Below are 14,341 nucleotides of genomic sequence, written 5' to 3' on the forward strand. Positions count from 1 at the left end.
AATGTGATTACAAGAATTGAATGCTTTTTTTTTTAGTTATTTTCAGGATCGTAAATCTTAGTTGATCGTTTGTACATTTTGGAATGAAAAGTAAGTCTTGCAATATATATACACATGGAAAAAAGTATTGCAACACCAAATTGAAATTGAAATTAAAAAAACACTCTTTATTTTTTTGTGATATAATTTGGTAAAATAGAACTAGTTAAACATTATTTAAGTATCACCTGAGTTTAATCAATAAATATCGACTCGATAAGTTTTTATCTGCACATGCAGCTACTGTACCCGTAAACAGCAAAACAGATGTTTTTACCCTCATTGTTTTCAACACTTTAAATAACCAAGTTTTTAAAGTTATGTGATTGACACCTTGTAATGGGTCCCTGACAACTCTTAACTGCAGCAAGATGGCAGATTATCAGCATAAGAGAAGCAGGGATGTCGCTGTAACAACTGCGCGTATTGTTGGTCATCACCATTCCACTATAAGTCTTTTTGAGAATAAAAATCAGGCAATAAACGCTGTTAAAGACCTTCCGAGATAATGAAGACCCCCTATACCATTTGCTAGAGAAAATCAAGCATAATGTTGGTCAGAAGGTAACCCATTGCATACAAGACAATCCTAAAAAAAAGAGTGGTGGCCATACAGGAGCCTTTTAACAAGACCTGTTCGAGATCAACTCATCGCTACTGGTTATCGTGCGATAAGACCATTTTGGAGACCTTTGCTAACGAACAGACACACAGTTTTCCGTATCTAATGTAGTGCAGAGGTTGGAAATTAGCATCGTGGAGGAAGATCCAATGTTCAAATGGAATTTGGTTCATCTTCCTTGGCCCGATCGTAGCCCGACTTTGAACCATATCGAGCATATATGGGCCACTATTTGGCGGAAAGTGCGCGAAAGGACACCCCAGTTCAAACACATCATGAAATAAACAATGCCCTTCATCATAAATGGTTGCTGCTTCCTTAGCAACAAATTAGACGATTTATGGCAGGAATCAGAAGATGTTAAGATGCGGTTATCCGTTTGAATGGAGGCTGCGCACAAAGTATTAATTCTTTGGCATATAACGATCAACCATGATGTGAACAGTCATCTGAAAATTAATTTTGAAATGTCTGACATTGTAAAGTTCGACTACAGTAAAAGTTGTAAAATGCATTTTTTTTTGTACAAAAAACACTTCATTTTGTTATTAAAATTGTGGTTATATAAATCTTTTTTTTTTCAAACATTTTTTGTTCGTTTCAATGCCAATGTTATCATAAACTATGTTTCAATAATATTATACACATATTTTATGATATTTCATCCAAAAAAAGAGGCTGATTTTTCAAGTTTTAACAAATCAAGGTGTTGCAATACTTTTTTCCATGTGTATATATTCAAAAGGTTCTTCAGATTTCTAAGGTGGCATGGTTAAGGACACTGCATACGGAAAACCTGTTGGTGAATTTGAATTCGGGAAGACAATAATTCAAGAGCAAATTCTTTTCTAAAGATTTCGATAAAATTACCGATTTTCCAGAAAAATATTTTGTTCAAGTGTTTAATAAGTATCTAAAACATATTCACCCTTCTTTGATTTAAGGTATCATATTCCTTCTTTTTTTTAATTCAATTTATATCAAGTTACTTTCAAGTATATACAACATTTTCCTCTTTTATATATGAAATTTTGAATATCTAATGACTTTAAATCTAAATTGAATGTAAAATATTCTTGTTATACATTTGAATACTTAAACTTTTACATACGTCTATTGGATACTGTCCTTACGCTGACCTTGCTGCAATGTTAACTGGTGTTGTTTTTACTTAAATATAGAATTGTTTTGCAAATTTAAATGTACGTTTTCAATGAAATAAACACAATACTTTTTTTAAACAGAGTTTTATAGTGTTTATTGCTGTATGCTAGTTTATTCCGCCGCTCAATTGAAGGTATGATGCCTGATTCAGATCTTCGCAGGGCAAGCAATGCATGCATTGCAAGAGACGCCAATCCTTTCAACGCACGTGGTCTTGGATCTCATGGAGTTCATGATATTCTCTTAAGTTCACTCAAAAGTTTCACCTTGATTTGTGTTTTCTTGATCGATTTCCCAGATTTTTATAATCGGTTTAAAACTCAGTTTTGGTTTTTGACCCGGATTTTTTTTTACTATTGAACAGCGGTATACTACTGTTCTATTTACTGTGCGTATTGCTGTATATTTGTTCATTCCGCCGCTTGAATGTATGCATGTTGCCTGACACAGATCTACGTAACGCGGATGGTGCATACAATGCATGAAGCACTTTCCATGTTTATACACCCGGTCTTTTTTCGTGTAATGTTAGTGCGATACCATCATACATAATTATCATACCTTGATTTAGTTTCTTTAATCGGTTCTCCATATTTTGAAAGTTTACTGCTAGTTGTCCTTTGTCCTTTATTTATGTTATGTATTAGTAACATAGTCATTTTGCTTACTGTAAATGCAGAAATTATTACAATGTTTTATTATTGCGAAAAATGCGACAGGGTTATAATTTTTATATGAATCAAACAGGATTTTCTCTAAATGTCGAAAAAATTAAAACCGCATTTTAGTAAAAAATTACAAAATAGCAATAAGAATAGTTATCAAAGGTATCAGGATTATATTGTAGTACGCCAGACGCGCGTTTCGTATAGAGAAGACTCATCAGTGACGCTCATATCAAAATATTTTTCAATTTACAGAAGTTTCTTTTGGTACATATTCTGACATCGGAATCGGAATTATTTTTAACTGAGTTTTACTGTGTGTGTTGCTTTGTGTTTGTTTTACTATATTGGTTAGAGGTATAGAGGGAGGGTTGAAATCTCAGTAAACATGTTTAACCCAGCCACATTGTTGTGCCTATCCCAAGTCAGAAGCCTTTTTCCTTTGTTAGTCTTGTATGATTTTAAGTTTGAGTTCATTTATGTTTTGGAGTTTATTTGACATCCATTTTCACTGCACTAGTACACATTGTTGTTTAGGTACTACAAAAGGCCGCCTCCGGTTGCGGAATTTTCTTGCTATGTTAAAGACTCATTGGTTGTCTTCGGTTGGTGTCTGTTTGTTGGTCTGGTTTGCTGTCTCTTTGAAACATTCTCCATTTTATAACTACTATTGCCTTAATGTATCAGATTAAATGAACAAAAGAATTCTCTTGAGTCAGTGAAAAACTTCTGTATGGTGAAAAACCTTCTATTGTCTAGATGTAATGCCTCGCTAAAGGAGACAGCCACGGTCACTGCACGGTCAGACCCCTTTGACAGTTCCGTAGGAAGCTTGTTGGAAGGCAACCTTTCTATCCATTTCCAACATACCTACATTCAAGCGGCATTTGAAACTCATGTCCTTTATCTGGGTGAATCAATTGCAGAACATACCTTTTTGATATGTTATAATTGTTTCTAGTTCTTAGTATGCATGACATTTTTACGACTGAACGCAAACAAACAACAACATGTTAAGCAAAAAAAACAACAAAAAAAACAACGTCATCCTCTATCTCTGCCTCATAATACATTTAACTTACGAATCAAGATATTTGAAAAATTTGGGTTGTAAATTTGTAAAAATCAAGAACATTTCGTTTTTCTGTTATAATGACAAGAATATCATGCAATAACTATATGAAATGAAGCAGTGACTAGTATTTTTATAATTTTATAAATGCTTTTCAAGGTTAAGCATTTTATAAATTGCACGAAAGTTCAATTATTTTACAGAGTACAAATAATTACAAAACAGGGGCGTGTCCAGGATATTTGAAAAGGGGGGGGGGGCGTAGAATAAAATAATTCGCCGAGCGAAGCGATGCGAAAATTTTTTTGGACCTTTTTTGGCTCAAAAAAATAAAATAATAGAGAATTGCACTAATGTAACGGTTCCTGACTTGGAGCATGTATATTTTATAGTTAAAGAGTCAGGGTGTGACATTTTTTATGCCGAGTTTTCTTCATTAATTGTCTATGGTATATTAAAATGATTGGATGGATCTTAACAGCAGTAGACAAATAACGAGAAATTCAAAACTCAAGGGTATAAGGAGTAACTTAACATTTCAATACCTAGGCCAGAATTTTATGAACGAGAGGCGTGATTACGGTTGAGGGTCCATGGGGAAGCTCAGAAGCTCCTGAATTTCAACAATTTAGCATCAAATTATGAAGTAATCCCTCTATTTTTGATTAAGTTCGGGTTTTAAATTCATGTATTATACTGATTTACTTACCGTTTTGGTTGTTTAAAAAAGGTGTCCCAGACACCTTGATACGATTTTAAGGTCTTTTGACGTTTTGTTTTTGACATCGACATCTTTGCGAATTCTTTATCACATCAACAACAATGGATACTAATCGCAGAGTCGAACACGCCGGACTCCGAGAAACGAAATTTTACGGTTGATGATGACCCATCAAATTGGGTAAATATAAGAAGAAATCAGAGTATGTGTTTAATTAATGAATATTATAAATTGCCATCATTCAATACAATACTAGCAGATTATAACGATATTTTTTTTTTTTTTTTTTTTTTTTTTTTAAAAGGGGGGGGGGGGCGTACGCCTATTACGCCCTTACCTGGACCGCCCCTGCAAAAGGTACACATAGACTGTACAGTTTTAGAGTAGAAAATCTTATCTCAAAGACTTGACTCGTATAATTACTCATATTGTTATCAGATCACTTTGACAGAAAACTGGATACTTTCTGACAATAGTTCGAATTATTGTTTTAAAGATTCACTTTTAGTCAAATTTTATTTTAAAAACATCAATATACTCTCCTCCAGCTATATACACTGTGTTGTCGTCAGTGCTAACCCACATGTCCCAAGGATCAACGACTTTTTCGAACTTTTTCAACAGAGTAGCTTGCTTTTTGCCATCGTTAGATAAAGCATGTAAAGCGCCGTTCCTGTCAAGAATTATGAGGACATTGACGGACAACATAGCAATACTAACTGGATCTCTTATCTTGTCATTCTTGTGTGTGAATATATGTTGACCATCAAGGGAGGAACATTTTATTTCTTGATCAACTGTAGTGTAAAATATTTTCTCCTTGGAAATGGTCATACCATTCAGTCCTCTGGAATTGGTGTTGGTCGGAAAACTTCTTGCCATTTCCATTGGCGGATCAGATGGAATGAATTTATTTACTGAATCATCGACTATTATATAGATATATTTATCGAATCTACATAAAGCTCCGACATAGTCCGTATTGAATGATAATCTATTTATCTGAGCAAGGATTGGGTCTTTGAAATCAGCAGAAAATAGTTCTTTAGTAAAGCAGGATATAAAAATTCGACTGAGGTCTTTATCGAAATATAGCCGTTTTTCATTTCCTGTTATCACTGTTTTATTTATCGTCAACCCTGTTGTTTTGTCAACAAAATGAAGTATTTTTGGGTTAGTAGAAGTGTCACCCAGCAAAATGTATTTATCAGCAATGCATACGCCACATATTAAATTTGTCCCAGGCATGTGCATTGTTCTTATATACTCAATTCTTATGCCTTCAATTCTCGGGATACATATCTCAAAGTTCGAACACATTTTGAATAGATCACCCATCTGATTAGTATCTTTCTCTCTTTCTTCAATACTTAAAGATCCAATTTGATCAACACTCTCAACCTTCTGAAGTGTCTCATTTTTCTTGAAACTTAGGTAAATGTCGATATCACTACCGCAAATTTGTTCTAGCTCTGTGGTGCTGTTCTCGATTTGTTTTTTAACTGTTTCCACGTGTAAGAAAAGCTGTGTTATGCTTCCTGATGTTTGAACAACTTCGGTTACTCTTGCCCAGTGTTCGATGCTTTGAATCAGTTGTTCTAATAACCGTATTCGTATGTTGAGTCTGGTATTTTGTTCATCATGAAACACTGTCAATTGTTTCTTGAATGGTTCGAAGCAAATATCTAACTTAGATCTAATCCCTTGGATGAAATTTGTAGCATTCTCTTCTGTGTTTTCTGCTATCACTTTGATATTGGCCTTTTCCTGTTGTTTTGCCTGCAAAAGCGTTGTTGTTGATTCCCTTATATCATTAAGTTTTTCAAGTAGTGTCTTATAAATTCCACTGCTGTGAACAATTTTTTCGATTGAATTCACATTATCGCATTTTCTATGATTGATGCCTGCACATAACCCGCAACATGGAGTTTTATGATGAAAACAAAACACTTCGACCATTTTCAGTATTCTGAAACTGCCCTAAGGTCTAACCAACCTGTTTTACACCCAACGTCTTCAATGGGAACAACATCGTGTGTCATGAGAAGTGTCATCCTATTATGCATTGAAATGCATTTCTCACAAAAAGCTTCATAGCACTGTTTACATGTAAGCATGGCAATATTTTTGGCGATTTTAACGTTTCTGAACAGACTGGACAAGAAAATGAATCAGAACTTTTTGATAAAGCCATTGTACGCTTGTTCATATCACTTCCTGTTTGTGTCATCCACTATTAATATATGGATATTTATAGAAATTCACCAGAGCACTTTTGATTAAAAATTCGTATTATAAATTAAATAACCGTTTGGATATCTGCATAATATTGATTCACAAGGTGCGTCTATTTACCTCTGATTACAAACTCTTCTTTGTACAATACGGACACTCAGAGCCGAATCATGAACTTGCAGGTTCTCATGATACTTCGTATTCTGTATTGTAAACCCCAAGGGAAAGAAGACCGTCAACTTGTTTGTTCCAGGTGTATAACTACATAATCATGATCAGTTTTGATGGGGACGTTAAATCTTATGCATGTAATTTTATGAACCAATACAATTAACCACTGAGAGAAAATCATATATTATTTAAAGCGAGATAATCAACGAATTAAATTCATAGTGTTATTAGTGTTTTCTATTTATTAGAATTCATTACAGACCTAACTATGGATTTTTTTTTATTTAGTTTGACCATAAGCTGTCATTCTAGAATACAATACTACCGGCAGACAAAAACCAGTGAGAACAATATTTGTATACCCTTTACCAACCCCTTTAAAAGTTTAAGGATAATACCAGTCTTAATCCTATATTTGATATATTTAATAAAATTTATTAATTAAATTAACTACTTTAATTGTCGGTATGTTAAGCCGTATAGACATGGGGATTTATAATAGAGGTCCATGGGTCCTTACTTTGAAAATGAGGTAAAGGTCAAATGTTAAGTCCTTGTTCTAAATTCTGTCTTATCGGATAGTACTAAATTTCTTCTACGATTACTAACTCTTTCTTCCTTTGCATTTCCCCTTCGCACTTGCGCTGAGATGGTCGAATTTCTAAGGTATCATGGTTAAGGTCACTGCATACGAAGAATCTGTTGGTAAATTTGAGTACGGAAGACAACAATTCAAAAGCAGTATATTTCTGAAGATTGTGATGAAAAATAAGTTTCTTTAAAAAGAAAGTCGTTGTACACGTGTTTTATGGTTACACTTAGCCATTCAAGTATCTAAAACATAGTCATCCTCCTTAAATGTAAAGTATCATATAACTATTAAGCGTACAAAAACATCTACTTTTTAATAAAATTGTCCAATGTATCTAATGACTTTCAAGTATGTACAACATCTTCCTTTTTTTTTTTAAATTTGAAGTACCATTTGACTTTAAATTCATGAGAGATATTCTTGCTGTATATTTAGTATATATAAGAAGATGTGGTATGACTACCGCATGAATGCCAATTAGACAACTCTCAATCCAAGTCACAATTTGTAAAAGAAAGCCATTATAGATCAAATTTCGGTCTTCAGCAAGGAGCCTTGGCGCACATCGAACAGCAAGCTATAATAAAGGTCCACAAAATGACTAGTGTAAATCCATTACAACGGGAAAACCAACGATCTATTATATATATATATATATCAACGAGAAATGCTTATGAACCACATCCACAAACGACAACTAATGAACATCAGGTTCATAATGTTCATTAGTTTTAAGTACTTTTACACACAAATGTATGCATCTATTGGATATTGTCATGACCTTGGTGCAATGTTTACTGCCTTTTTAAAACTTAAACTGGGAATTGTTTTGTAAATTTACTTTTACAATATAATTAAGACAATACGTCTTTTAAACTTAGTTTTACTGTACGTATTGTTGTGTGCTTCTAAAACTCCGCCGCTAGGTAACCTTTCTATCCATACCCTACATACCTTCATTCAAACGACGGTTGAAACTACTGTCCTTTAGCCGGGTCGATCAACTGCAGAATATTCCTTTTTGATTTGTTATCATTTTTTTCCTGTCCTAGTTATGCATGATGTTGCGATACTAAACGTAAACAATCAATAATAAGTCAAACAAAAAAGAAAGTCTTCTATCTCTGCTTCATATTACACACTTATATTTTTAATCTGATATTTGAAAAATTGGTTTGTCAATTTTGTTCTTTTCAAGAATATTGTTTCAATTCTTTCTGTCATTTATATCATTATACAATTACTATCTGTAATACAATGGGGAAATTCGTAATATAGTTTCATTAAAACGAAAGTAATGACAAGGTATTTTACACATTTTATTAATGATTGTAAAGGTTCAGCATTTTTATAATTTTGGACGAAAATTTAGTCAGTTTTCAAAGTGCATAAATTACGAAAAGACCTGTAACATATATATTGTACAGTTATAGAGCAAGAGATCCTATCTCAAAGACTTGACTCAAATGGTTATAATAACAGATAACTCATCTTATAATCAGATAACTCATCTTATAGTCAGATAACTCATCTTATAATCAGATAACTCATCTTATAATCAGATAACTTTGACAAAAGAATGGACAAACTCTTTTAAAAGTTCGAATTATTGTTTTAGAATTTCACATTTAGTTCTATCTTATATACATCTATATGCTCTCCCCCAGCTATATACACTGTGTTATCGTCAATATTAATCCACATATCACAAGGATCAGCCACCTTTTGGAATTTTTGCAATAGAATAGAATGTTTCTTTCCATCGCTAGATAAAGCATGTAAAGTACAATTTCTGTCAAGAATTAAGAGCACGTCGGCAGACAACATAGCAATACTAACTGGTTGTCTCATCTTGTCACTCTTATATGTGAATATTTCACGGCCATCCAAGGAAGCACATTTTATTTCTTTATCAACTGTAGTGTAAAATACTTTCTCCTTCCAAATGGTCACACCATTCAGTTCTGTTGAATTGGTGTTGGTCAGAAAACATTTCGTCATTTCCTTGGGTGAATCTGATGGAATGAATTTCTTTATTGCATTATTTACCGTTATATAGATATGCTTGTCGAATCTACATAAAGCTCCGACAAAATCCGTGTTGAACGACATTTTAATTATCTTAGCAATGGTTTCGCCTTTCAAATCAGCATAAAATAGTCCCTTACTATAGCATGATGTAAAAATTCGATTGAGGTCTTTATCGAAATATAGTCGTTTAACATCTCCAGTTATCCCTGTTTTACTTATGGTCAAACCTGTTGTTCTGTCAACCAAATGAAGCATTTTTTGATTGGTAGTAGCGTCACCCAACAAAATGAATTTATCAGCGATACATACGCCACACGTTAATTTTGACCGAGGGAAGTGCATTGTTCTGCTATGCTGAATGCGTATGTCTTCAAATTTGGGGACGCATATCCCTATTTTTGAGCACATTTTAAAAACGTCACCAAGCTGATTAATCTCTATTTCCTTTTCTTCCATACTGAAAGAACCAATTTGATCAACACTCTCCAACTTCTGAAGTGTCTCGTTTTTCTTGAAATGAACAAGAATGTCGGTGTCACTGCTGCATAGATGTTCCATCTCTTTGACGCTTGCCTCGATTTGTTGTTTAACTGTTTCCACATGTACGAAAAGTTGTATTATGCTACCCGATGTTTGGACAACTTCGATAACTTTAATCCATTGTTCGATGCTTTGAATAAGTTGTTCTAGTAACCGTATACGCTTGTTTAGTCTAGTATTTTGTTCATCACGAAACACTGTTAATTGTTTCTTAAATACTTCAAAGCAAATATCCAACTTAGATCTTATCCCATGGATAAAATTTGTTGCATCCTCTTCTGTGTTTTCTGCTATTACATTGATATTGGCCATTTCCTGTTCTTTTGCCTGCAAAACAGTTTTCGTTGACTCTTTAATATCATTTAGTGATCCAAGCAATGAGTTACCGGTATACATTTCGCTACTGTGAACAATTTCTTCGATTTGCTTCACATTATCGCATTTTCTATGATCAATGCCTGCACATAACCCGCAACATGGAGTTTTATGTTGAAAACAAAAAACTTCGACCATTTTCAATGGATGCATACGGCAGTATTCTGAAACTTCCCTTAGATCTAACCCATCTGTTTTACACCCAACGTCCTCAAAAGAAACAACATCATGAGTCATTAGAAGTTTCATCCAACTATGCATTGAATTGCATTTCTCACAAAAAGCCTCAGAACACTGTTCACACCAGAATTTCGCCTCGGATTTTTGTTCATGTCTCTTGCAAGGATTGCATTGAAATGATTTATCATTGCCATTATCCATGGTTAACGCGGTGTCCATGATATAGTTATCAAATAGCGATGGAACCCTTGTACTAGTTTAGCTTCAACATCTTTGGTTTGAACACTATTTTACGCACGAGACAATCGAAATCCTTTTGTAAAATGTCCTTGTTCCGAACTGTAGACAAAATTCGTTAAAACATTGCTCACACAATTTATGTAATGATGGCAGTTCATTGGACGATGTTAGCGGTTTAGAACACACTGGATAACAAAAATAAACCAAAACGTTTTGATACGGCTATATATATTATACTCCTGTACCTTAAACTTCCTGATTATGTCACTACTGATATGGATATTTATAGTATTTCACCTGTGAACTTTAAATTTGATAAATCAATCCTGACAAAAACATATAATTGTTCGGTGTTCTCATAATATCCATTTAAATAAAATGCAAACAATCACAATGTGTTTTTACTGACGTTTTCGTATTTTTAAATCATTATAAATCAAGTAATCTAATATTAACAGACCACATTTATTGTACGTATATAAATAAAACTCATCATAGATACCAGGACTAAATTTAGAATATACGCCAGACGCGCGTTTCGTCTACAAAAGACTCATCAGTGCGCTCGAATCCAAAAAAGTTAAAAAGGCCAAATAAAGTACGAAGTTGAAGAGCAATGAGGACCAAACTTCCTAAAAGTTTTGCCAAAGACAGCTAAGGTAATCTATGTCTGAGGTAGAAAAGCCTTAGTATTTAAAAAAATTCAAAAACGTATGTTTCTATCATACAATTTGGCTAATTATTTAACCCACATATTAGTATTTTGTTTTCGATAGTTATTATTGCGTTATACAACACAATATACTTAAAGTTTATGTAAACAATATAAGTCAAGATATCAAAAAGGCTTTCATAGAGACAGAAATTTGAATATTTTTTCACCAGCTTTATTCTTCCACATATGTCATTACAAAGAGATCTACCTTTCTCTATGGTCTTGAGAGAAAACAATTCAGACAAAAAGTTGGGATGCTCTTGGGAGCTGTATGAGAAAAAAATACTGAACTCAGAGGAAAAGTCCCTAATCAAATGACAAAACACATCTAACGAATGAACAACAACTTTCATATTCCTGACTTGGTACAGGCATTTTCAAATGTAGAAAATGGGGGATTGAGCCTGGTTTTATAGCGCTAAACCTCTCACTTGTACGACAGTCTCAAGTATGAAACATCTAAAAAAAAACTGTAAAAATGCGTCTAGTTCTATTACACATGCAAATAAATTCTTATAATGTGTGTTCCACATTGAAAGCAGCCCGATCATTTAACTTAATTTTTATAGGCAGTTGAGTATCCAGAAATGTTAACATTCACACTGTTCTGTAAAGCATAGAGTAAGCATACACTACCTTTTAAAAGGAACAACACTTTCAAAACGATTGTGTCTTTCCTATACTTGAAATGCAAATGCGTTATCTAATCACTATTTTGATTTTGGTGTACGAACAATGAGATTACCCATAGTCCTTTAGATTCTGAAAAGGCGAATTATGTCTGTACAAGTTGAACAAAAAATCACTTTGATTCAGGTGGTTAGTATAGAATGAGGATTGTTGTGAATGTCCCTGTGGCAGGTTTCAGATTATGATACAAATTCTGCTTGCCTTATGAAAACTTACCTGTACATTTTGTCTCTTTTTTCAGTTTTGAATTTTTCTCGGAGTTTGTTTTTTTTACAATTTTGTTATAAAAAAATGACGGAAAGATTTGCTCTTCAGATATGCTTCAATATATAGTAAGAACCAAGTACTTTTATTAACATAATTCAATTTAATCATTTACTGCCTGTTGTGACAAGATTCTGACTGGCATTTTACAAAATGTTCAAATGGATAAATACTTAAAAATAATTTGATAAACAAAATAACAAAAAATTATTTTTAGACTGTAATACAATGCTCTTCAACTTCGTACTTTATTTGGCCTTTTTAACTTCTGATTCGTTAATAGCATTACTTTTATTTTCCATATTGTCAATTTTATGGCGACACGCGTACTTTTACTCTCACTCTGACATGGTGTATTCATACGCCAACATGTATGTACGTTGTAATGGTTAATATAAACAATATGAAAAGTTCTGTAAGCCTTATTTTTGATAGAAATTCGTTGATAATGAATGGCAATAATTTATTGAACCATAACATTAATTGTTGACTCTTCATATTTAACACAATCCGCTTCGACATTCATTAAGTAAAGACATGACAGCCGTGGTGTAGTGGTTAGGGCATCGGACTACTAACACAAAGGTTCTTGGTTCGATTCCCGTTCCGGGATGAACATTTCAGGGACTGAAATCTCCCTTGACACCATTTGCGAGTATGGTCTGGAGGAAACGATGATAGTCCGTCGTAAGGGGACAATAAATGGCTGACCCATGTTAAGAGAGAGCCATATCTCTTGCACGTTAAAGACACCCTTATAGATTTCGAAAAAGAGCATGCTAATGCCGCTACAAGGCAGCACTCGCACCCGCAAAGGGGAAATGGATTAATATAAGTTGCAAAACGTGTTTCCCAATCCACTATAAATAAATATGTTTAAACTAGAAATGGATCGTTTTTGCACACAATTTGTGATTTGGAAACAACTACATTTGTACTTTGAAATAACTGAGCTAGCCACTTAAATGTGCAACAATAGAAATGTTGTTATAAATACCAATGAGAATAATGGTATAGGAGAAACTGGATATAAACACGAATCATATAATTAAGCAACTATATTGCAGAACTTTTACAGTTAAAATATTAAAGCATGCAATCCAAGAGTTTAAATGCCTTGCTTACCAACTTTGTTTGGTTGTTTGCTCATGCATTGTAATTAAGATTGACACCTAAATTCAACGGAGAGGCGGAGTAACAGTTTGTATATTATATAAAAAAAAAGTTGATTGGACAATAAATATTATATTGGAAACAAGTTTAATATTCATTGACCAATCAAAGTACACGTGACTACGGACTTTTCGTTTAGCATTTTCCTCGGACTTTGATATTTTTGTTATTTTGCTTTTTACATCTTAAGGCATGTCTCAGACGCGTCCTAAGACAATCACTAATAACGTCCTTAGACATATGTAGGATATTTTGGCATTGGCATGGCCCAAAGATTCTTTTTAAATATAGTTATCTTAATGTTTGTATTTATTCGAAAATTACGCTTAAAACCTTATAGATAATGTGGTCACATGAACTGACGTATATCCGTTGTACGATAAAGGTATTGATAAATTAAAGGTAAACTGCTCTTTACAAACGTACAGAAATGATGGCTCAATCTGTTGTAGAAACATGCGAAATATGCAACCAAGCATTGGGTATTGATTTTTGTGAGGAATGCGAACAAACATTTTGCAATCATTGCAAGTTGATGCACCTAAGGATGAAAATATCGCGAAATCATACTTTTAAAAATGTAGATCATGAGGAAGTTAAATTAAACTTGTGTGACCAACATAATCTGGGATATATTTTATACTGTGAGAAATGTAATTCACTCGCATGTAAGACATGCATAATTGAGAACCATAAAGGTCACGGATTGGAGGATATAAACATTGCCAAAATATCAGAATTGCAAGTCGAAGTGTCGGAAAAATTAGAGAGTTATTCGAAAGAGATACATGAGGGAAGTCGTAATTCACTTTTGCTGATGAAAGACCAGATGAAAAATCATGAAAAGGCTTG

General features: G+C 33.5%; 2 protein-coding genes across 2 annotated transcripts; both read right to left on the reverse strand.

Annotated features, from left to right (window-relative positions):
* Window positions 1-4,787: 4,787 nt before the first annotated feature.
* On the reverse strand, window positions 4,788-6,242 carry LOC139497704 (uncharacterized). Its single transcript, XM_071285940.1, has one exon. It carries the CDS (start codon window positions 6,240-6,242, stop codon window positions 4,788-4,790), a length of 1,455 nt encoding a protein of 484 aa, XP_071142041.1.
* A 2,653-nt stretch (window positions 6,243-8,895) lies between these two features.
* LOC139497705 (uncharacterized) lies at window positions 8,896-10,608 on the reverse strand. The gene has a single exon (XM_071285941.1). It carries the CDS (start codon window positions 10,606-10,608, stop codon window positions 8,896-8,898), a length of 1,713 nt encoding a protein of 570 aa, XP_071142042.1.
* Window positions 10,609-14,341: the final 3,733 nt, after the last annotated feature.

Source organism: Mytilus edulis, chromosome 12 (genome assembly GCF_963676685.1).
Source record: "Mytilus edulis chromosome 12, xbMytEdul2.2, whole genome shotgun sequence".
In the NCBI taxonomy this organism is placed as follows: Eukaryota; Metazoa; Mollusca; class Bivalvia; order Mytilida; family Mytilidae; genus Mytilus; species Mytilus edulis.

Excerpts from the sequence above, each read along its gene's own strand:
- LOC139497704 (XM_071285940.1), bottom strand. The coding sequence starts at position 6,242 with ATGGTCGAAGTGTTTTGTTTTCATCATAAAACTCCATGTTGCGGGTTA.
- LOC139497705 (XM_071285941.1), bottom strand. The coding sequence starts at position 10,608 with ATGGATAATGGCAATGATAAATCATTTCAATGCAATCCTTGCAAGAGA.